The 25,066-nt window shown below is 45.2% G+C and overlaps 2 protein-coding genes across 6 annotated transcripts in view; one reads left to right on the top strand and one right to left on the bottom strand.

The window, feature by feature from the left end:
* snx30 (sorting nexin family member 30) overlaps positions 1–25,066 on the bottom strand; it is a 216,699-nt gene that overhangs the window by 88,650 nt on the left and 102,983 nt on the right. The gene's annotated exons all lie outside the window — the stretch shown is intronic.
* Positions 1–25,066, top strand: part of LOC119970127 (ints3 and nabp interacting protein) — a 78,738-nt gene that overhangs the window by 31,624 nt on the left and 22,048 nt on the right. For 2 of the 5 annotated variants that reach the window (XM_038804190.1, XM_038804189.1), the window contains exons 3-6: positions 4,727–4,764; positions 5,479–5,581; positions 7,958–8,048; positions 10,779–12,396. The exons of 1 other annotated variant lie outside the window; for it this stretch is intronic. In XM_038804190.1, coding sequence (XP_038660118.1) covers positions 4,727–4,764; positions 5,479–5,581; positions 7,958–8,048; positions 10,779–10,874 — 328 coding nt within the window. In that variant the 3' untranslated portion in view covers positions 10,875–12,396. Of the gene's footprint in view, positions 1–4,726; positions 4,765–5,478; positions 5,582–7,957; positions 8,049–10,778; positions 12,397–25,066 lie in introns of those variants that run through there. 2 more of the 5 variants (XM_038804195.1, XM_038804193.1) reach the window with 1 other exon arrangement.

The following is a 25,066-nucleotide window of genomic DNA, read 5'->3' as shown; positions in this document are numbered from 1 at the left end:
GAGCAAAATGGCCTTGAAACAAACACCGGTCTACGTGCACGCCTGCGGTTTATCCTTCACAATTGAAACTTCATCATTCATATGATAAACATGGCTGGGGGGTAGAACACCTTCCACAACTGCTACACAAAGAACCTATTCCTTTCTTGTTCATTGTCGTTGTCCCATTTAGCACTCATGTTAGACAGTAGCACTCCAGTACATTATTCTGATTACAGTGCAGTGTAGCATTTGTCAGCATGTAGGGCACAATAGCCATGGTCATCAACGGTCCACCATTTTTCTAAGCTCTTAGTGTGATTGCTTAATATTCATAAGTAGATGGATTTAGAAAATTTTTAGTGCACATTATTAATGTTCCTCTTCAGTATGGATAAAACAGCCGAAGTTTAAAGCATCTTTTAATTTCATTACACACTTGATGCGTTTCGGTCTTGATGGTTTGCCACATACTTTGAAAGTTGTTAGAAACTAAAAGCATAATTTTCTGTTTTTGCTAAATAAATGCGGAAAGATAATTCTAAATCCGCGGAATTGGGGTTTTGCCAAGGTTTATGTTTTATAATAACTGTTTTGCACTAGGTATGAATTACTCTTCCAGAACCTGCTCATAACTTAGATTTACAAACAATGCTTCAGTATTTCATCAGCTATAAAGTGCTTTTGCACGTCCTGATGTCATAAAAGGCTTTACAAATATGCACATCTTATTTTCTATTTATGCACATGCTGGGTGTCAATGCTAAACATTGGCACTGTATTCCTGAATTAGCATTGGCCGTAGAATCATTCATTTGATTGTTCTAAAGAAATCAAAGATTTCAAGCTAGGTAGATGTCCAGCGAGACAGATTGTATTCCTGTTACCTTTCTAGTGACCTAGTGACTGACCATCTGCTCATGGAACTGCAGCATTTGTTGCTCAGCTGATTTTGTGTCAGATGGATACAACTGGAATCCAACTGTATAATAAATAAATAAGCTGGATTGAAATAAGATAGTTACCTGAATAAAAAAAAGAGCATTTATTAACAAGGTTGGAGTTTTTAATTCCCAAGACCAGTTTAAGAATAAACCTCCAGAAACAGAAACCCAGTCTGTAAATGTGAAGTAATAAGGATCACTACTTAAGTCATACCGTAGACAAACACAAAACATTGGTGATATTGTTTCTAGGGTATTGTGTGAGTAGTTCAGTCAAACACAACAGGTTTGCACCGTGGCTATGGCATTAGTTTAAATGACTGTCTCAACACATATTGGGCACCACGGTAGAATAGTGGTTAGCACAGTGGCTTCACAGCTCCAGGGTCCCAGGTTCGATTCCCGGCTGGGTCACTGTCTGTGCGGAGTCTGCACGTTCTCCCCGTATCTGCGTGGGTTTCCTCCGGGTGTTCCGGTTTCCTCTCACAGTCCAAAGATGTGTGGGTTAGGCGGATGGCCATGCTAAATTGCCCTTAGAATTTTTATTTTTTTTTAACATAGAATTTACAGTGCAGAAGGAGGCCATTTGGCCCATCGAGTCTGCACCGGCTCTTGGAAAGAGCACCCTACCCAAGGTCAACACCTCCACCCTATCCCCATAACCCAGTAACCCCATCTAACTCTAAGGGCAATTTTGGACACTAAGGGCAATTTATCATGGCCAATGCACCTAACCTTGGTATCCAAAAAATGTTAAGTGGGGGTTATGGGGATAGGGTAGATACGTGGGCTTCTGTAGGGTGCAGACTCAATGGGCCAAATGGCCTCCTTCTGCACTGTAAATTCTATAATATTTGCTTGTGACCATATTTTATGTGCCAATTTCTCATCAAGCTGCCCTGATGATCTGTGGAGGAAGTGAAGTGAGGAATATTGCCTGCAAAGGGACAACCTTTCAACATTGTTGTGTGGGACTCTTAGATTAGCATATATTCATTGACTTCCTCTTGGATAATCCCAGTTAAGGGTTACATGAATGGAGTTGGGGAAAAGAGGAAAATGTTTTAAATATGCTACCCCTATCTCCAGTTGTTGAGTTGGTTAAGATGGTGAGTAAGTGTGCTATATAAGGCGGGGACCAGCAAATCACGCGCACATGTTTCGGGGTTGCGAAAAGTTGGGAAGATTCTGGGCGGGAGTGTTCGCGGTCTTAGCCAGGATAGTGGCAGAGGCGATGGTCTTGGACCTTTTGGTGGCGATATTTAGGGTTTCCGAGAAGCCGGAGCTCATGGAGAGGAGGAAGGCCGATGTCGTGGCCATTCGCCTCTCTGATTGCACAGTGGTGAATTTTACTGGAGAGGCGGTCGGCATCGCCACCGGGGGTAGCAGCTTGGTTGGGTGACCTGTACAACTTCCTGCGGTTAGAGAAGATAAAGTATGAGTTAAGGGGCTCTGCAGGGGGGTTTGAGAAAAGGTGAGGGATGTTTGTGACTGTGTTTGAGGAGCTGTTCGTCGCGGGGTGGGGGAGGTGAAAAAGGAGAAAAAATTATACAGACTGTATAGTTGATTGCTGGGAAGTATGTTTCCGGGATGTTTATTTGCTGTTACCTGTTTTGATACATGTTTGTAATAAAATACATTTAAAAAAATATATAAGGGGCAGCACTGTGGCACAGTGGTTAGCATTTCTGCCTACGGCGCTGAGGACCCGGGTTCGAATCCCGACTCTGGGTCACTGTCTGTGTGGAGTTTGCACATTCTCCCCGTGTCTGCGTGGGTTTCGCCCCCACAACCCAAAGATGTGCAGGTTAGGTGAATTGGCCATGCTAAATTGCCGCTTAATTGGAAAACATAATTGGGTACTCTAAATTATTATTTTTTTTTATATATATAAGCAAGATGGGTCATATGTTCAATCTAGGAACTATGGTGGGATAGATGATTTCAAGCAGAATAGTTGTTAGAGTGCTGCAAACAACCTCTGTACCCTAGTTAGAGAAATGAAATTCCACTTGGGGTTTCATTGTTTGATTGCCATCCATCAATCTCAATTGGAAGTGTGAATCTGTAGATTTCGGATGATGATGGAATCTGCCTTAGTTGTGATAACCTGTTGACGTTCACCATATCACCTTGTACATCAAAAATGGCCATTTGCTCATGATCCTGGAGGGTAACTGGCATGAGGGTAAGGGGCTGGTTTAGCTCATTGGGCTAAATCGCTGGCTTTTAAAGCAGGCCAGCAGCACGGTTTGATTCCCGTACCAGCCTCCCTGAACAGGCGCCGGAATGTGGCGACTAGGGGCGTTTCACAGTAACTTCATTGAAGCCTACTCGTGACAATAAGCGATTTTCATTTCATTTCATTCATCTGTGGAATCAACCATTCGAGAATGGGGAGAAAATACCTGGGGGGGAGCGCATAATTCCTGTACATCTGATGTGATGTAGACCTCTTCCATTTTGAGCTAACCTATTAAGCGCGTGGGTATTGTAATTCCCAACCTGATGAGTTTCTAAACTTCAGAAAATCCATAAACGACAGCCAGATGTTTCCGAGAGCTCGAGGTAAAGGGGAAACAGTGGCTAGATTTCCTGAAGCCTTTGCTAAATAATCGGCTTTAGCATTTGCAAGTACTTTGAGCAGACCTTTGCCCGAGGATAGTGGTGCAGCCAAAGCATCTAAAAAGGAAACGTTGTCCTCTTGTTGGCAAATTCTCCGGCTGAGACAGTCTTTTGGATAGCTACCTTGAAAATATCCTGCCTGTGGATAAGCTCAGATTGCTACTCCATTTCCATGGGAGTTGCAGAAACATTTATATTCCTTCTATTTTTTTTTTCCTTTTTCATCTCCCCTGTTTTTTCTTCCCTGTTCTCCAACAGGCAATTTGTCAATGGAAGGACATTGCGATGTAGCTTTTTAAAAATAAATTTAGAGTACCCAATTCTTATTTTTTTTTCCAATTAAGGGGCGTGACCAATCCACCTACCCTGCACACCTTTGGGTTATGAGGATGAAATTCACGCAGACATGGGGAGAATGCGCAAACGCCATGTGGACAGTGACTTGGGGCCGGGAGCGAACCCACGTCATCCATTGTCCTCGCATGCAAACGGTCATCCAGGGATTATTGGATACTGGCCACGAATGGGACTCTTTGCTGAGACCCCTCCCTCAGACTAAGGCGCTGAAGCAAATTGTAGCACCCTTCTTTCCAATCCTGGCTGAGATCAACTAACTTGTGCTGGGCGTGGAGTCAAATTTGGACCTTTCCTGATCTGTTTGTTCAGCAATTCTCTCTTGTCATAACCTGGAGTGATCCGGACAGTGCAACATTAGTAAAGTGATTATTGATTTTTGTTCTTAATTCTTGCCTCTTCCTTGTAGTAACTGCTCAGGCATTAGCGTTAGTTTTGTATTTGTCTTTTCCTCAGAATAGCTCTCATACGAATAATGGAATACTTTTGAAATCATTTATTGATCCAGCCAAATATAAGAAAAAAGCAGTGATTATTTTTAACCTCCTTAAAGCTTCCTTTAACTCTCGGTGAATAAATGCAAGATACGCACTGATACGGAGCATTGAGCCTGAAAGCTTAATGACTTTGAAAGGTCTTTCTCAAAAGATATGGAGCCTCCGAAGTCTGTCTTACTCCAGCGAGAATTACTCCATTGAATTACGTTTCTTTTAAAGAATGAAATGTTTTCAACCTTTTTTAAAAATGACTTCCACATGCTCTCCAGCTTCCACAACATTGCATATTATTTTTTGTAATGTACAGTAATGTCATTTTATTTTAAGAATAAAGAAAATCGGGAACAGAGAAACCCTTTCAAAAGGTTTGTGCATTTCATTGTCATCCATAAGCAATCAAGACCTGTCCTGTTAGCAAACTAATTATTTTTTTCCGAGTGAATAATAATTTAACTGCAAATGCAATGAAACTTTTTTTGGTGAATCTGGACTCTGCTTTTGTATACAATCAAGGATGGATGGGTAACTGTGAGCAATGAATTTGTTGCATCTTGTAAATTTGAAGCCTACTCATATATTTGTTCTTTCTGCCCCCACCCCCCCACGGTCCTTTCTTCCTGTCTCCCATTTCTGACTGGTTGTGACAGGACTGCGGAGCTGTGATCTGATCGGTTGGTTGGGGTTCTCTTTGTTTTTGTCTGTAGCACACTCCTTCAGCATGCAGATGCTCCTGGTGTCATCAAGTTGACTCATATTTAGTTGCCTTTCGCTGCTTCCGGAGCCTGCTCGTCCTACACCTACTGAAGCAGGGTTTGTCCACTGGTCTGACGTTAAGGGTAGCGAGGGCTGTGCCAGGCCGCAAAGTTACAGATTGTGGGAATGCAATTCTGCTGCTGTTGCTGGCCCACAGTACCTCATGAACCCCCAATTTTCAGCTGCTAATTCTGTTCGGAATCTATCCCGAAGATCACAGTTGTATTGCCCCTCACATGACGATGGGTGGAGAGGGGGCTTCTCATCTCCAATTTAATGTGTTTCTTTTAAGTTTTGCACTCTCAAATTTTGTAATTTTTCTAAAGACGTTCAGAACAAAAACCGTGCTGCTATCCTGGCAGAGCTCAAACAAGAGAAGAAAAAGTTGATCATGCAAAATCAGTCGTCAATGAACAACCCTGGAGCCAGGTATCGTATATCAGATTTTTCTTGCATGTCTGCAAGAACCTTGCAAGTGAGCTGAAGGTTGGATTTGATATAGCTGAGGAATGATGGCTAGCTCATTTTGCAACTCTTTCTCAGAATATCTCCAGAATAGGGCAGCACGGTGGCACAGTGGTTAGCATTGCTGCCTACGGCGTTGAGGGCCCGGGTTCGAATCCCGGCCCTGGGTCACTGTCCGTGTGGAGTTTGCACATTCTCCCCGTGTCTGGGTGGGTTTCGCCCCCACAACCCAAAGATGTGCAGGGTAGGTGGATAGGCCATGCTAAATTGCCCCTTAATTGGAAAAAATAATTGGGTACTCTAAATTTATAAAAAAATTTTAAAAAAAAGAATATCTCCAGAATGTTCACATTATTTCAGAAATGTTCAACTTTTCAGTCTGTATTAATCAACGCTATTTTGGAGGAGATTTAACAGATGCAAAGCTAGTGTCTCTAGGGATCAGCTTGCCTTTCGATATTAAAACAATTTATTTTTACGTAATGGGTGTCTTTTCAGTCCCAATGTTCAGTGGTACAGTCTTTAGCTCCCATATCACTCCTCTATCAAGTGCATGTTAATAATGTAATCTAAGGGCAGCACGGTGGCGCAGTGGTTAGCATTGCTGCCTCGCGACGCCGAGGTCCCAGGTTCGATCCCGGCTGTGGGTCACTGTCCGTGTGGAGTTTGCACATTCTCCCCGTGTTTGCGTGGGTTTCGCCCCCACAGCCCAAAAGATGTGCAGGCTAGGTGGATTGGCCACGCTAAATTTCCCCTTAATTGGAAAAAAATAATTAGGTACTCTAAATTTACCAAAAACAATAATATAATCGATGTTTAATGCCTGGTGAAAAAGTTGCCTTGCAAACTCCTTGACTGTGTAACTCCAGCAAATTTTTTATATTTTTGACTGATATTTCAGCTCTGTGTTCCGTGGTCTAGTCCACTCCCGTCACAATATTATTGATGTTTTTTTTTTAATTGCTAATTCCAGTCTTAACCTTTTTCTGAACATTTAATTAAGGCGATGCACCACTTTACCACTATAACAGTCAGTATTACAGTGACTGTTTATTTGGAATTCACTTAAAATCTCGATGTCAGGAATATTGTCCTCATTGCGATGCTATTTCAAACTTATCTTCACAGTAGTTGTACAGCATGAAATGAATATATGTTAGCAAATGCATACACCCATGGGAAGAATTCAGGTTATAGTTGATCATACCATCCCAAATTTAGTCTTAAGTGTCGGTACAAATGTAATGCATCCGTTAAGTGAAGTTTATAGTATCTCCATGATGAAGGAGCTACGCACCGAAAGCCCGTGATTCCAAATAAACCTGTTGGACTTTAACCTGGTGTTGTAAGACTGCTTACTGTGCCCATCCCAGTCCAACGCCGGCATCTCTACATTATAGCTTCCATGAATATGACAATAGCAGATTCGGGTTCTTAGCCATAAATGGAAGTAGACCAGATTAAGGCGGCACGGTAGAACAGTGGTTAGCACTGTCGCTTCACAGCTCCAGGGTCCCAGGTTCGATTCCCGGTTTGGGTCGCTGTCTGTGCAGAGTCTGCACGTTCTCCCCGTGTCTGCATGGGTTTCGTCCGGGTGCTCCGGTTTCCTTCCACATTCCAAAGATATTCAGGTTAGGTGGATTGGCCATGCTAAATTACCCTTAGTATCCATAAAAAGGGTAGGTTGGGTTAGAGTGGAGGTGTGAGCTTAAGTAGGATTCTCTTTCCAAGGGTCGATGGGCCGATTCTGCACTGTAAATTCTATTTAAAAATATATATATTTTATAGGCCAATATTTTCTGGAATTTAGTAAAATGAGAGGCATTCTCATCGAGACATAAAATTCTTAAGGAGCTTGAGAAGGTTAATGCAGGAAAGATGTTTTCCTTGCTGGGGAATCTGGGGAATCAAAGGAATTTCAGCCTTTGACTAAAGGGTCAGCCATTTAGATCTGAGGTACAGAGAAATTAAAGATTTCTTCACTCTGAAGATTATGGATCTTTGGAAATTTCTATCGCAGAGCTGTGGATGCTCGATTCTTAAATTAATTACAATCCGAGATCAATAGGTTTTTTTTGTATACTCGGGGAATGTAAGAGATATGGGAATCTGGAAGTGTGGTTAAGTAGATGATTAGCCCTGATTTTAGCAGGGGGAGGTGGAAGAACGAGGTTGATGGGCCATATGGCCTACTCCTCCTATTACTTATATCCAAGCCTATGAATGGTATTTTGGTTCACTGTTTGACAGAGAGAAATTATGTATAGACGGTATAAAGGTACACTTGGACAGCTGAAAGGTTTGGATGCATCATTTTTGTTTTGCATTGCTTCCTCACAGTATTCCTTTATCAAGACCAGCTTTTGCTAAAGATTTCCGGGACCACGCTGAACAACAGCACATAGCAGCACAACAGAAAGCGGCCTTGCAGGTATTCTTAACACCTGTGCTCACAGTCAACAGGCTGTGAATTGACATTTTGTTCCATTGTGGATTTGCCTTGTACGTTCGTTCCTTTGAATTTACCTGGTACAATCGGGCCATTGCACCATCTCCCTTTATCAAGTGTGCATGTGGTTAAGTCGCCTGTGTACAGCGACGAGGGAAAGAGCGAGAGGCGGGGGGAGAGCAGACAGAAATACACAGCAGTAAGAGGTACATAAAGGAGGAGGGGAGGAATTGAGGAGGAAACTAAGGGGGAACCACAGGAAGCAGCATGGAGGAGGGGGAGGGAGAGGGGGCAGGAAGCCTCCCCCCGAACCCACAAGGCCTGCAACAAAAACTACAGAAGAAAGGAGGGGAGAGGGGGCAGAACGGGAGTTCAGAGGGGGATGCCAACCTGAGGGGTCAACGAGGGGGGGGGGGGGGGTGTGGAGAGGGCAGGGAGAGGGGAAGTGGGGGGTGGGTGGGAACAGAGGATATATCAAGAAAGATTGTATGATGGCAGCTCTGTGATGCAGTGGTTAGCACTGCTGCCTCACGGCGCCGAGGTCCCAGGTTCGATCCCGGCTCTGGGTCACTGTCCGTGTGGACTTTGCACATTCTCCCTGTGTCTGCATGGGTTTCACCCCCACAACCCAAAGATGTGCAGGGTAGGTGGATTGGCCACGCTAAATTGCCCCTTAATTGGACAAAATGAATTGGGCACTCTAAATTTATTTTTAAAAAGATTGTATGTACATAAGAACTGTATAAACTGTAAATATCGGATGCAAAGTTTCACTATGTAAAATTTTAAATGCCAATAAAAATACTTTTTAAAAAAAAAAAAGAAAAGTTGCCTGTGAGTCACAAAGTTTGCATTTTAAATGGTATGGAACTTTGAGATTGTAAAACAAAAATTGCCCAAAAGAAAACAGATTTTTTTGTGAAGTTATTTAATAACTATATAATTAAACATGACACATTTACAGTAGCAAAACATTTTTGGTATGTAATGGGTAGTTTTGCCTGGGGATGTTGGAGAAATCATAGGACTAGAGATTTGAACAGAAAAGATATTCAGAGATTGGCTACACCCAGGATTTTATTGGTAGCTTTTGCTTGTGCAGAGACAACAACATTTTGTCTGTTTTAACTTGTAAGGAAAGCAGATCTTGCTAAATTCAGAATTGTGAAAATACCACCACTAATTAAAGAATGGAAAATACATTGATCAAAGTTTTAAGATGTTACCATGACTGTCCTATGTCAGAAACATGCTTGCAATGCTATGAAGGCAATTTGCAGGACCGCAGTGCAATTACTCCTGACTAATATAATGACATGCATAAGAATACACAAGATCAATGATCTGTCTGCCTCCTGCAATTGCCCATGTCGAGAGGTATGGCTTCCTGACAGGGATGTGATGTGTAACATATTCAAGCATCAATGTACTTGCGTCAACATGTGGGGCTGCACATTTTCCTCTGTGCCCCCTCTGTTGCTAGTGGGTTACATTCCATAAGGAGGGAGGATAGTTTCCCTAAAGCTAGCTTACTGTGATTTCAGAATAGATTAGTCTCCACTGGTAGGCAATACAGGGAGCTGTGGGAAAGCGGCACTTGCTGTGTTCACAAAGATTCCAAAAAGAGCTATACCAAAAAAGCAGTCGTGAGCCTGGATACACCTCTTTCAAAAGTAGCATTTCAAACCTGTTCTTATTTGAATGAACATTGATTAGTTTGAAATACCGTGGGCTCCGAGCAACCTCTAACTCTTGTAATCAGCTAACTTTTCTACATTTGTGGAATGATGACCAGGTGGTCTGCTTTTTATTCTTTGTTCATGGGATGCAGCACCACTGGCAAAACCAACATTTATTGCCCATCCTCTGTGGCTTATAATACTTGCTTGTTTTTGACTTATTCTCGGCTCAAGTGCCAAATACATTTTAAAAGCAATGGAATGAGCCTGAAACGTAGGGCTGGATTCTCCGGCCCCCCAGCCGTGTGTTTCTCGGTGGCGTGACATTTGCTGGCGGTGGGATTGGCGAGGGTGCGCCACAAGCGGGAACAAATAATCTCAACGGCCGGAGAATTCCGACCTTAAACGTTGTAAGTTGCAGTCCGTTGACCATGCATTGCTCTGGTTACTGATGTTCATTCGAACCCCAATTTGTTATTTTCAAGGGAAAATGAAAGGTGGATAAAGAGCATAGACTTCTTCATTGTTGAGCCAGAACCTCTTCCATACTACTTTGAAGCAAATTGATCATTCATCACCTTGCTGTCTGTCTCCACGATGTTGCTAGCATAGAACAGCTTCTGGGTTGGCCTACAGTGCGACAGTCACTATACATATTTAATTGTGTAAAGCATTTGGTGACATTTAAGAAAGGTGCAGGTATATATTTTTTAAACTGGTAGAAGTATAAGCTCATTAGCTTATTCATATTTATCTGAATTCGGATCTATGCATTTAAGATTGGATTGGTTATATTTTCTCTATTGGAAAAATTCTAAATCTTGGCTATGCTTTGCTGTTTCAATATTTGGGCCGATGATGTTCCCCTTAGTTTGTTATTTGTAAATAATAATGGTTTTCTTTTGCACAAAGCGCTAGTTAGATTTCCTAGGAACAAATTGAGCCCTGTACTAGATTCATTTTATATTTCATTTGGACAATAACTGTTTAAAACAAAAAAAATCTAACTGATATTTTTTCGCTTGTTTCTCAGCATGCACACGCTCATTCTTCAGGCTATTTCATTACTCAGGACTCTGCGTTTGGAAACCTCATTCTTCCTGTGTTGCCACGTTTGGATCCGGAATAACCATCCAAATTAATGACTGTGAAACTGATGGTGATCATTTTTTTTATATCTATATATAAACAGGACTCCATTTTCACACCCGAAAGAGCATCTGGAAGGGGAAGAGAACATTCATCGATCTGTTCATTAACCAATATCATCAGTGGACTGTGACATTTCACCTTGCTGATTTTTCTATACAGATATTTTGTACAAGAGGGAAAGAAAACGTCCAATTTGTTAAAAAATCTCACTACAAAAGGTTTGATTTTGTTTTTTTTTGTGACTGGCTCGAATTCACCAACACCAAATAGAAACCAAGTACTCTGTGGCAAATCTGACTGTAAATGACATAATTTGTGTATCTGTAGAACTTTGATAAACGGCAAGGCTTTCATTATACAACCCATGTTGTGAGAAAGGCAATTCTTTATGCTGCTTGTGATTAAATTGTTGCATAAATGACCTCAACGTTACATACTGCTAATTGGACTTGACAAGCTCCTGCCAGCTAAATTGAGGAAATTCAGAAATATACAATTATGATGCCAAATTTACAATCCCTGTCTCCTTAAAATCTTGGTTGTGTATTTTCTCTTCGGTAATTCAGTTGAGGGTGAATTAATATATTTGACCTTTAGTGCAGCTATCACCTTTTACTCAACTGAGCACCATGATGTGGAAATGCTGGTGTTGTTTGGGGTGGGTACAGTAAGAGGTCTTAAAACACCAGCTTAAAGTCCAACAGGTTTATTTGGAACCACGAGGTTTCGGAGCGCAGCTCCTTCATCACCGGATCAATCCACCTTAAGGAGCAATAGTCCGAGTCTGTGAAAATGGACTTTTATTTCAGAGCTTTACAACATTAGAAATTATGAATGTTTGTCGAACGTAATTGAACAAAGGTTTTGAAAAAAGTAGCAGTAAAACAGATGACAAAGCCCTCTGGATGTCAGTTTCTTAACACCCGATCGGAATAAATGCATCTGAGTCCCCGACCTGAAACTTTAACTCTGTCCCTCTCTCTACAGATGCTGTCATGAGTTCCTGAGTATTTCCAGCATTTTCTGTTTTTATATCGGATTTCCAACATCGGTAGTATTTTGCTTTTGTAAGCACATCTGTCCTTGTCGTGGGTACAGCACAAAGGAACCACTTTTTCCATTTACGTTTGTGTCTGTACCCATTTTATTTAGCCTATTTTTATTCTGGTTGGTTAGGATTTAAATAGCCGAGGTCACAGTGGGAAGGTGAATTTGTGATCCTTTTTGTCAGTTATGTGTTGGGCATCAGGTGTTTGTGGTTCACTATAGATTTACAAGGTATTATAAACCTTGAAGCAGAATGTGGCATATTAATTATCCTTTGGAACCCAGCATGTATCCTTGTGTTCTGGTACAAAAGGATGATTATTTCAGTAGCGAGTTGAATTATTATTTCCAGGTATTGTGTCCAACCAGTTTACTGGTGCGTTTCATTAAAATGTTGATGCAATTGCTTACCATTTATGATAATAGAACAATAAAACTACTTTGTTACTACATTGGATTTTTTTTTTAATTGCTTCGTCCACCCGACCTCTGATCCCAATGGATTGTATCTTGTTGCCTTTCTCTGTTAAAACAGCGTTTCAGCTAACCATCACATTCTTTTAAGAAACAGGACTCCCGAAAGACAAAGCTCAGAGTAGTGACAGCATGGCGGCATGTGGCGCAGTGGTTAGCACTGGGACTGCGGCGCTGAGGACCTGGGTTCGAATCCCGGCCCTGGATCTCTGTACATGTGGAGGTTGCACATTCTCCCCAAGTCTGCGTGGGTCTCACCCCCACAACCAAAAGATGTGCAGGGTAGGTGGATTGGCCACACTGAATTGCCCCTTAATTGGAGAAAAAGAAGAATTGGGTACTCTGAATTTTTTTTTTATTCTTTTCTTCCAACTGGCATTCAAGACCCTTGCTACCTGAATCTGTTTTTTGTTTGAGGGTTAATCTCCTCTTGGGCCCTATCTTCTTTAGCAGAACTGAAAATTGTCTTAAAGATTTGTATTGACGTGAGGGAAATATTTTAAAAGCCTTATTAGTTTTCTGTGGATCCTTTAGCTTAACAGTTAATGTCCATCAAGCATCATCAGATTGTTCCAAGTCACGCCCCATTGGGGACTATACTATTGCCATGGCAATCAGCTGACCTTTGTCATGGCCGACCTTTGAAAGACAGACATGCATCTACCTCAAAGCTCTTTACAGGCAATAAGGTACTTTTATAGAATTTACAGTGCAGAAGGCCATTCGGCCCATCGGGTCTGCATGGAAACAGCACCCTTGGAAACAGCACCCTACTTAAGCCCATGCCTCCACCCTATCCCCATAACCCGGTAACCCCACCTAACCTTTTTGGACACTCAGGGCAATTTATCATGGCCAATCCACCTACCCTACATATCTTTGGATTGTGGGAGGAAACCGGAGCACCCGGAGGAAACCCACGCAGACACAGGGAGGACGTGCAGACTCCGCACAGACAATGACCCAATCCAGGATTCGAACCTGGGACCCTGGAGCTGTGAAGCAGCTGTGCTAACCACTGTATTGCCGTGCTGCCCACACCACTGTGCTGCCCATGTAAAAGTGTAGTCACTTTTGTAATGTAGGTAGCATAACAACCAACTTACACAAGGCCAGCTCCCACATGAAGCAATGTGAGATTGACCAGATCATCTGCCTTGTCATGCTGTCGCTTGCTCCACTGCGTGATGTGAACTAGTTTTCTAATTACCCATTAGATATTAAAATGATGCAGTATCTGCAATCCCCCTAGTTTCACACAGGGACAGGACCATTGCCTGGTGGAAAGTTAGGATGTTACCTGATCTCTTTTGAAATGTAGAATTTTTTAAAAATTCAACAATATCTTCAGTTTAGATCTGTGTCCAGTGGGGCAAGAACAACGGTAACTGTGGAGGTCCAGTCTCTTGTCTACCGTGCTTATGATGAGTGATAGACATCAATACAGGCTGCACACAGCACAGCACCTGAAATTGATCTACTTAATATTCTCACTTGTCTTCTATCTACTTCTACCGCATTATGTCAACCCTAACAACCTTTAACAGTGAAACATCCCATGGCATCACGGGAGCAATATAAAACAAAAGTATGACATTGCACCGCATGAGATTAGATCAGATGACTCGGGCATGGTCAAAGAGGTTGGTTCTAAGAGCATTTGGAAGATGGAAAGAAAGGTGGAGGGGTTGATGGACAGAGTTTCTAAGCAACTGGAGGCACGACCACCTATGGTGGTGCGGCTCAAATTGGAGCTGTGCAAGTGACCAAAACTAGAGTAGCACAGATAGCTTGAAGGTTTTCGGGCTGGAGGAGTTGACCAGGCACAGGCAGCAGACTTTTGAATGACCTCCAGTTTAAGGAGGATAGAATGTGGGAGACCAGATTGAATACATTTTTGTTTCTTTAAGCTTCGCACATGCCCGCTGACCCAATGCCAGCTTGCAGTTAATCAAAATTGAAAAGTGTGCTGGGTATGGAACCACTTTGTGTTTTCTTTCTACCTTTTCCTTCCCCACCCCCGCCAAACATCCGTACCTGACCGCTCCATACGCATACCCGAGATATATGGAACTCCACCTACATCCCATCAATCCACCACATCAAATATAGTGTACAGTAATGATGCTACAAGGGTGATATCAACCTAACACTCCCTCCGGAGCACTGATGGGATCAGGCGAGATTGATTATACACCTCTGGCCAATGCTGGTCCCTCAATCATCACCATATAAAGAAAAACATCCAGTCATTATCATGTTGCTGTTTAATTCATAAATGTTGGTGAAATACGGATATTAATCTGTGATGCTGACAACCCAAATTGCTATTCATTGAAGTGGGGTGGCACAGTGGTTAGCACAGCTGCCTCACAGCGCCAGGGGCCCGGGTTCAATTCCACCTTGGGTAATTGTGTGAAGTTTGCACTTTCTCCTCTGTGTCCGTGTGGGTTTCTTCCAGGTGCTGCGCTTTCCTCCCACAGTCCACAGATCTACAGGTTAGGTGGATTGACCACGCTAAAATGCGCCATAGTGTCCATTGGTGGGGTTATGGGGATAGGGCAGGGGAGTGGGCCCGGGTACGTTTCAGGGAGACGGCGCAGACTCGATGGGCCAAATGGCTGCCTCTTCCACTGGAGGAAGTCTGTGGTTCTAAGTCAACAGTGATTAATATCAGGGATGGATGGGATCCGACAGGATTTCCCCCGGCATGGTTAGTTATAATTAACATCTCTGATGCATCCATTTTATTTGGCCTTTTAAAAATATATAATTTCAATGGTTTTAAGAAATCTGAAAATTGTTAGCAATATGGGAAACATTGGATAGAGCTGTTGAAAGCACAGTATTGTTCTGATAGTTTTGGATATAATCTTCCTGCACAATGCTTTCCAGTAGCCCTGTAAGACCGAATGGGTGATCTGTGGGCCTGATCCTAAACTCGAGACAACCAACTGCTCCTTGTACCAGCCCACAAAGTGTGTGTTTTTTGGAAGAACATCCATCTATGTTAGCAATAAAATTTGACGTTTGAATGCTAAATTTAAAAAAAATAGATTTTCAAAAGAGAAGGATGTGCCTTTTTAAAAAATAAAGGGCGCGATTCTCCGCCCCCCACGACGGGTCGGAGAATAGCGGGATTTTTCCCGACCTCCCGCTATTCCCCCCCCCCCCCCCCCCCCCCCCCCCCCCCCACGGCCGCCCCCCGACACGAATCGCTGCTCGCCGTTTTTTTGCGGCGAGCAGCGATTCTTCCCTATCCAATGGGCCGATTTCCCAGGCCTTTACAGCTGCTTTCACGAATTTAAACACACCTGCTATCACAGTTCGTGAAAACGGCCGCAAACCATGCCACATGGTTCTGCACAACCATGCCACCGATTGGCCGCACCACGGCCGTGCCAAGGGTGGCATGGGCCCGCGATCGGTGCCCACCGATCGCGGGCAGCGGGTCCGGTTCCTGCGCACTCTTTGTCCCTCCGCCGCCCCACAGGATCAGTCCGCGGGGCGGCTGAGGGGCATAACGGACCGCGCATGCGTGGGTTTGACGCATATGCGCGATGACATCCTCCGCGCATGCGCGGGTTGGAGCCGTCGTCCAACCCGCGCATGCGCGGCTGACGTCATCGTGAGCGTCAGCCGCCGTGAGTCTTGGCGGCCGGGTTTAGCGAATGTTCGCTAAGCCCGCTCTGCCGTTCTTCCCGGGGCCGCGATGGTAGCCCCGACCGGGGGGGGGGTGAATCGGGTCCCGGGAGGGGGCGCGGAGGCTGTCGTGAAAAACGGCCGGTTTCACGGCAGCCTTTACGACTCTCCGCATTTGCGGAGAATCGCGCCCAAATTTAGAGTACCCAATTATTTTTTTTCTAATTAAGGGGCAATTTAGCATGGCCAATCCACCTAACTTGCACATCTTTGGGTTGTTGGGGTGAAGCCCAAGCAGACATGGGGAGAATGTGCAAACTCCACACGGACAGTGACCCAGGGCCGGGATTCGAACCCAGGACCCTCAGCGCCGCAGTCCCAAGGATGCGCCTTGAACCTAATTTCCTTTAGGAAGAAAAAAAATGATTTATGTTCGCACCTTTGATGTTCCCGGTTAATTTAAAGTTCTTTACAGCTAATGAAGTGGCTTTTGACATGCCGTCATTGTTGTGGGAAAGATAGCAGCCAACTTACACACAGCAAGCCCCTATTAACAACAGTGTGATAAACAACTAGACAAAATCAGGTTTAGCGATGTTGATTGTGGGGGGAGACATCTATTCTTCGAATAGTGCAGTGAAATCTCTCTGTTCAGCTGACTGCCTTGATTTAACTCAAAAGATGGCACCTCCTCCAGTGCAGCACACTCCATCAGTATTTAGAAGTGTTAGTCGAGAGTATGTGCTGCAGTCTGCGAAATGGGATTGAAACCCACAAACGATTTACTCAGTTACATACTGAACCACAGCTTGTAAAAAAGAAACACTTGAATACAAGCAAGGTCAGTCTGGTTTTATTTATTCTGAGAAAGAGCAATAGAAAATTTCTACATATATGATTCACTGGCAGTTCACTTTTCTGGCTGTGTCGGCTGAATTGTTACCTAAACTTTTTATTTAAACGACTACAAAGTGGGTCATGTATTTTTAGAAGCTGCTGGTGCAATTTCTATTCTTTATACAACATGCTTGGTAGGGAAAATCATTTCAGCAGATTGATACAGGGATGAATATTCCTTCAGGTACCATACCCTGAGAATGCATTAATGACCCTGGACTTCCATTGATTAAGTACTGCTTTGGTTTGCCAGTGACTTTGCAGTACGGTTGACCAGGAGATTCTCCCAGCCTTACTGCCTGCTCTCAGGCACATTGGAAGGATTTGCAGGCTGGTAATCAACCTGTTTTGGCCACGTTACGGACTCACTTTCCATGGCCCTCAAGTCCTGCAGTGGGATCTGAACCTGGAGTTTCTGTCCCAGAGGTGGATACATTACCCACTGAACCACGCAATCTCCACACAACAGGGACTTAAAAGGTCACGTTAGGAGGGCATGATGCAGAGACTGGGCTTTATATTCCTTTGTTAAAGATTGAGAGGTGATCTAATTTAAGGAGCTCCAAGGAATTGATGCAGTAGATGTAAAGTATTTCCTCTCGTGGGGCAGCCAGGAACAAGGGGATGTAACCCTACAAATAGAGCGAGACTGTTCAGTTAGGCATGTCTTCATGGAAAAGGGTCGTGGAAATCTGGAACTCACTCCCCAGAAGGTTGTTACAGCTGAGGGGAACAATGCACATTTCAGAACTGAGATTGATCATTTCCTTAGGCAATATTATGGATTATGGAACCAAGCTGGATAGTTGGAGTTAAGAATGCAACCCCCTCACGACATAACTGACTGATAGCACTGGCGAGAGAGGCTAAATTGTCCACTACCTCTACTGCTCATTACAAAAGTTTGCAAATTAACTTAACTGCGCACAATACTTTAGCGTGCCCTCTTGCAGCTTTTTAAACATCCAATTATGAACCTTGACACTAGTGGTGGGACTAAAGTTAAAATATGTATAAGCCAAATATATTACACTGTGCAAAATTAAAGCGCTTGCTCCATGGTCACCTGCTCCCACTCCCACGCACGACCCTGGTGAACTATTCATTCTGACCATTTTTTTTTGACAAGCCACTTTGTTGTTCCTCCCTTTTTGAAATGACTGAAACCCTGTTGAACAGTAATAATTATTTTTCTACCCTCTTGATTTCAATTGGCGTAACAAAAACACCCATGCCGTTGGTACATCGTGCTGCCCAAAGTGACATGGTGTTGAAGAAGGAGATCCAATAGCGTGCCATCCTGGGGCATAACCAGATCATATGGGTGATTAGCAGGTCCCAAAGAACACCGATCACACTTGTCCTCCATTCCCGAAAATAAACCACTCACCCTAGCTTCGGTTAGATGAACCTTGTGGACTACCTTGAATTGAATTAGACTGTGTCGTGAACATGAGAACTTGGAGTTCATCCTGCAAAAGGACTCACACCACACGTCCTCACTTAAAAGAGGCCTCGGTTGCCCCTCCCATTTTGTGTGCACCTCATCTAGTGGGGCTACCTCATAGACAAGCCCATATAAGCTTGGAATGTGTCTCTTCCCCCCCCCCCCCCCCCCGCCCCAGCCAGACCTTGCAAGTGATGGGATCCAACTCAATAAGTATGGTTGCGGAGCCAAGGGGAACAAAATCATGTTCTTGGAGGTAAGGGAACAATTTTGCCCCCTAGAATTGAAACCTCGCCGATAATACCTCCAAACTAGCAAACCGTCCCTCCACAAATCGATCCCGAAAACTCCCAAGGCCCTTTCCCTCCCAACGTAATGAAATCTCCACCTGATCCAACTTTTGAAATGTAGTCACATGGGAAGTAACTCCAAGCGCATGAATTCTCATAAGACCATAATAACCTCCTTATATAAAACACTATACTAACATCAAGCTCTCAAAATAATCAGTCTTTTTGTTCTATGTCATGTATTGTATGTCACTGTTTTGTATGTCCATGTTAACTTATTAGCTAGTAAATCATCAAAGTTCCCATTTGGAGAAAAGCAGCACGATAGCATAGTGGTTAGCACAATTGCTTCACTGCTCCAGGGTCCCAGGTTCGATTCCCGACTTGGGTCACTGCCTGTGCGGAGTCTGCACGTTCTTCCCGTGTGTGCGTGGGTTTCCTCCGGGTGCTCCGGTTTCCTCCCACAGTCTAAAGATGTGCAGGTTAGGTGGATTGGCCATGCTAAATTGCCCTTAGTGTCCAAAATTGCCCTTCGTGTTGGGTGGGGTTACTGGGTTATGGGGATAGGGTGGAGGTGTGGGTTTAGGTAGGATGCTCTTTCCAAGAGCCGGTGCAAACTCGAAGGGCTGAATGGCCTTCTGCACTGTAAAAATTCTATGATATTAACCATGCTGCCGAGGAGAAAGGCCTTCTGCTTTCATCTTGAAAAGCAGCTCCGCTGTGGCAAAATTCATCTCCGATATATAAATGGCAAGAACAGAAAAAGACATGCTTCTTAAAATATACATGTCACTGACATACTGTGTCATTTGTCTAGAAGATTTGCCGTGGAGGCAGGCAGCCTTGTCAAAAAGACGTCATCATTGGCTCTAATGCCAACTCCTATATATCTAGTCAGGAAATCATACCCTTGCCCTGCTGGAATTAATATTCATTACTAGATCAGGGCGAAGGAGTTCTCTTACTTCTCACATGTGCACCGGGTGTACTCCAGGAGCGATAACTTTGAGATGGATAAGGTGCTGCTGGCAGAGATGGCCAACTCGGAGTATTTGGCAATCGTGGTTTCCGACCACGTGCTGCACTGAGTGGATGTGCGAGTGGTTCAGAGGGAGGCCCAATGGCCGCAGTGGAGCTTGGATGTGGGGCTCTTGGCGAATGGTGGGGGGGGGGGGGGTATGCAAAAGGGTGAGAGCCACCATTCAGGGCTACGTGAAGCTGAATGACACAGGGGAGGTCACAGCCGCCGCGCTGTGGGAGACACTTAAGGCAGTAGCTAGGGGTGAATTTACTTTGTTCCGGGTGCATGGGAAGAGGGTGGAACGAGAGGAGAGAGCTGGGCTGTTCCCCTCAATGCTCCTAGCAGTTGATCCCTTAACAACATCATCGCAAAATGAAATGTTTTCTGATCATTATCTCATTGCGGTTTGTGGGATCTTGCTATGTAAAAGCTGACTGCCAAGTGCCCTGCATTATAATAGTGACTACACTTCCAAATGTGCGTCGTTGGTTGCTAAGTACTTGAGGTCAAGTTTTAGACGAGCAAAATGAGCTATCCTTTCTGAGAATGTAGAAACCAAACGTTAGCAGGTCAGCTTCCTGAGGTGAAATTTTATTTTTATTCGTTCGTGGGACATGGGTGTTGCAGGCATTTATTGCCCAAACCTAATTGCCCTTGAGGGGGCAGTTAAGAGTCAACCACATTGCTGTGGGTCTGTAGGCCAGACCAGGTAAGGATGGCAGATTTCCTTCCCTAAAGACATTAATGAAGCAGATGGGTTTTTAACGACAATCAACAATGATTCATTGGTCACCATTAGACTTTCAATTACTGATTGTTATTGAATTCAAATTTCACTATCTGCGGTGGCGGGATTTGAACCTGGTTCCCCAGAGCGTGACTCTGGATCTCTGGTTTACTCGTCCAGTGACACTACCACAATGCCACTGCCTCAAATCTAATCTATTGCTTCATTCAGTAAAGTACTCCTCTTGTGCAAGGATACTGCGGTTTATACGACCAAAGCGGGTAGATGGAATTAAGATTCCGATTACCCATGATCGAATAAAATGGTCTAGTTCCAGAACAATGTCCCCTTTGATCTGAACTTTCCGTCTGACCACATCTGCGTAAGCGGGGCCTGACCATCTTTCAGCCTTTTGAGCATGAGGTATGAGGCAGCAGTGTGATAAATGATTGCCTTTGAACAGTGTGTGAGGATCACAGAACCAGTTGTTAACTCTTGTTATCACATGCTGAGCAGCTGCACAGTAAACACTAAAATCCGAAACACTTGCTACAGAAAACACACGCAACTATTGCTCTTTTTTAGCTCGGTTAGATAATCCCAAACTACTGACCATCCTTAAATTAGGATGGTTTACTGTTGCAGGATATATCGTTGGTAAACATTAAAGCAAGTTCTGTCTGTTCAGGTGATTGCGATGTACAATAACTCACATTTATCCAGCTCCATTCATGATCTTAGGGCAGCCCGATGTGCTTGGCAACGATTGACGTGCTTTTGGGTGCATTACCGATGTTATGATCACAGAATCAGAGAATTACAGAATTGCTACAGTGCAGAAGAAGGCCATTCAGCCCATCGAGTCTGCACCGGCTCTCCGAATGAGCAACTCACCTCGTACCATTCCCCCCCCTCGGGTGACATCCTGAGACCCTCCATATGGCGTGCGGCGTACACCCCGAGTACGCTGTTTTTGAGGGGGCGGAGTATCACAAAAATGGCGCTGCCCCCACGATTCCGGCGTGAACGTGGATTCTCCGGCCGATTGCCAAACGCACTTTCGGCACCAGCGATCGGAGAATCCAGATCAAGTTATCCTTTTTCTTTTGACGGTGAAAAATGCAATGGAGTACTTTGTGATACGCTTGGTAACTTGACATGTAGCAGCATTGACCCATGTAATCTCAATTGATCCGCATTACCCATTAGTCACATGGTCACTGGAGAAGAGAATAAATATACCTGAGGACATAATCTGTCAATATTTATCTACATATTCGAGAAGATGAGGAAGGAAACCTTTTTGAGGCGCAGGGGTCGTTTTGATCTGAAAGGTGAACAATGGCACTGAAAATCGTCACCTCCGGACTCAGCGCCACTCTTGTTTTTAACACCGTGGACATGACATCTGCAAACCCCTGCCAAAATCCCCTAAGCTTCGGACATGCCCAGAACATGTGGACATGGTTCGCTGGCCCCCCTGCACACCTTGCGCACCTGTCTTCTACCCCAAAGAACCTGCTCATGTGGGCCACTGTCATGTGAGCCCGGTGAACGACCTTGAACTGTATCAGGCTGAGCCTGGTGCATGTTGCGGACGGGTTGACTCTACTCAACGCGTCTGCTCATAGACCATCCTCTATCTCTCCTCCCCACTTGTGCTTCAGCTCCTCAGTCTGCTTGTCCTCTGACCCATGAGTTCTTTATAGATGTCAGAGACCTTCCCTTCTCCCACCCACACCCTGGAAACTACCCTATCCTGAATCTCCCTTGCTGGTAGGAGCGGGAAGGTTGAAACCTGCCTACGAAGGAAGTCGCACACCTGCAGGTACCTGAATTTGTTTCCTCTCGCCAACCTAAATTTCTCCTTCAGCTCCCTCAAGCTAGGAAAGCTCCTCTCTATAAACATATCCCCCATCCTCTCAATCCCTGCTCTCCGCCATCTCCGAAACCCTCCGTCCATCCTTCACGGGGCAAACCAGTGATTATTACAAATTGGAGACCAGACCGATGCTCCCACATGCTTCCTCCATTGCCCCCAGACTCTCAGGGCCGCCACCACCATGGGGCTGGTGGAGTACCGTGCCGGCGGGAACGGCAGAGGCGTCGTTATCAATGCCCCCAAGCTGGTGCCTGTACATGAGGCCGCCTCCATACGCTTCCATGCCGACCCTCCCCCCACCACCCACTTCCTGATCATGGCTATATTCATCGCCCAATAATAGTTACTGAAGTTTGGCAACGCCAGCCCGCCCTCTCCCCGACTCCACTCAATCATCCATACTCGGCCATACAAAGCTAGTGATAACTTTGTTAACCCGCGGAATAAAGATGGGGAGACACTGGAACACAAACAGGAATCTCGGAAGGACCATCATCTTCACCGTCTGGACCCTCCCAGCTAGTGACAACGGAAGCGCGTCTCACCTTCAGAAGTCATCCTTCATTTGGTCTACCAGACGGGCCAGGTTAAGTTTGTGCAACCGTTTCCATTCCCACGCCACTTGGTTGCCTAGATACCTAAAACTTCCCCCACCACTCTAAAACGGGAGTTCCCCCAGTCGTCTCTCCTGTCCCCGTGCCTGGATCGCAAACATCTCGCTTTTCCCCACATTTAGTTTGTACCCCGAAAACCGGCCAAATTCCCCCAGAATCCTCATGATAGGCGGCCTCACGGTAGCATGGTGGTTAGCATCAATGCTTCACAGCTCCAGGGTCCCAGGTTCGATTCCCGGCTGGGTCACTGTCTGTGTGGAGTCTGCACGTCCTCCCCGTGTGTGCGTGGGTTTCCTCCGGGTGCTCCGGTTTCCTCCCACAGTCCAAAGATGTGCGGGTTAGGTGGATTGGCCATGCTAAAATTGCCCGTAGTGTAAGGTTAATGGGGGGATTGTTGGGTTACGGGTATACAGGTTACGTGGGTTTGAGTAGGGTGATCATTGCTCGGCACAGCATCGAGGGCCGAAGGGCCTGTTCTGTGCTGTACTGTTCTATGTTCTATGTTCTATATCTTCCATCCCCTCTGCTGGGTCCGATACATACAGGAGCAGGTCGTCTGCGTAAAGTGAGACTCTGTGTTCCACTCCCCCCCACCCCGGACCAACCCCCTCCAGCCCCTTGAGGCTCTCAGTGCAATTGCCAACGGCTCTATAGCTAACACGAACAACAGTGGGGAGAGGGGGCATCCCTGTCTCGTCTCCCGATGTAGCCTAAAATAGTCCGATGTTGTCCTATTCGTCCGTACATTCGCCACAGGAGCCTGATACAGCAACCGGACCCAGTCAATAAAGCCCCGCCCAAATCCAAACCGTCCCAGTACCTCCCACAGATATTCCCATTCTAACCGATCAAAAGCCTTTTCTGCATCCATTGTGACCACTACCTCCACCTCCCTACCTTCTGGGGGCATCATGATCGCATTTAGCAACCTTCTTACATTGGCCACCAACTGCCTTCCCTTAACGAACCCCACCGGGTGCTCCCCAATTACGTCCGGAACACAGTCTTCAATCCTAGAGGACAACATTTTGGTCAGCAGTTTGGCATCAACATTTAATAGGGATATCGGCCTTTAGGACCCACACAGCTCCGGATCCTTATCCCGCTTCAGGATCAGCGTCGTCTCATTGAATGTCCTCATCAACAGCGGCCCCAATATCTCAGAGAACTTTTTATAGAACTCCACTGCGTACCCATCCGGCCCCGGGACTTTACCCGACTGCATGGCTTTCAGCCCCTCTGCTACCTCTTCGATCCGGATCAGGGCCCCCAGCCCTTCTACCAGCTCCCCGTCCACCTTCGGGAAATTCAGACCCCCTAGGAAGTGCCTCATCCCCTCTGGCCCCGGTAGGGGTTCCGACCCGTACAGCCGACTATAAAACTCCTTAAACGCCTTATTTACCCCCTGCTGAGTCTCCAACCAGGTTCCCATTTCCATCCTTTACTTTCCCTGTCTCCCTGGCTGCCTCCCTCTTTCTAAGCTGCTGTGCAAGCATTCTGCTGGCCTTCTCTCCATGCTCATCGCCCCCCTCGCCTTTCTCAGCTGCTCCACCGCCCTCCCTGTGGTTAACAAGCCGAACTCCGCCTATAGCCTCCACTGTTCCCTTCAAACGCACTCTCGGGTGCGTTATCCATATTTTCAAGGTATCTTTCTCCAAATTACATCAAATACCTCAACTCCGGACATGGTGGTCAAGCGATGACTTTTGTTGGTTGAAAGGTATCGGGTTGGGTTTCTGTAGGAAATGCAGCAATCAAACTGTGCACAGCATGATTCCCAGGAGCAGCAACAAAATGAACGACAAGATAATCAAGCCCCGCCCCAAAGTCTCGAGAGCAAAGTCAGGACTGGTACTCTCAGTGCACAGAAATGAGGGGGTGCTGCACTGCTGGAGGTGCCATCTTTCAGATGGGACGAAAACCGAGGCCTCATCGGCCCTCTAAGGTAGATATCAAAGACCCCACGGTGCTAATTCGAAGAAAAGCCGGGTCCTTCTCACCGCGTCCTGGCCAGTATCTATCCACTAGCCAAGAGATTATCTGGTAATTATCACATTGCTCTGTGTGGGAGCTGGCTGTGCGCTCGGTGGCTCAGTGGTTAGCACTGCTGCCTCGCCGCTCCAAAGAC

This window comes from Scyliorhinus canicula, chromosome 8 (assembly GCF_902713615.1).
Source record: "Scyliorhinus canicula chromosome 8, sScyCan1.1, whole genome shotgun sequence".
In the NCBI taxonomy this organism is placed as follows: Eukaryota; Metazoa; Chordata; class Chondrichthyes; order Carcharhiniformes; family Scyliorhinidae; genus Scyliorhinus; species Scyliorhinus canicula.
This window is presented reverse-complemented; position numbering and strand designations above follow the sequence as displayed.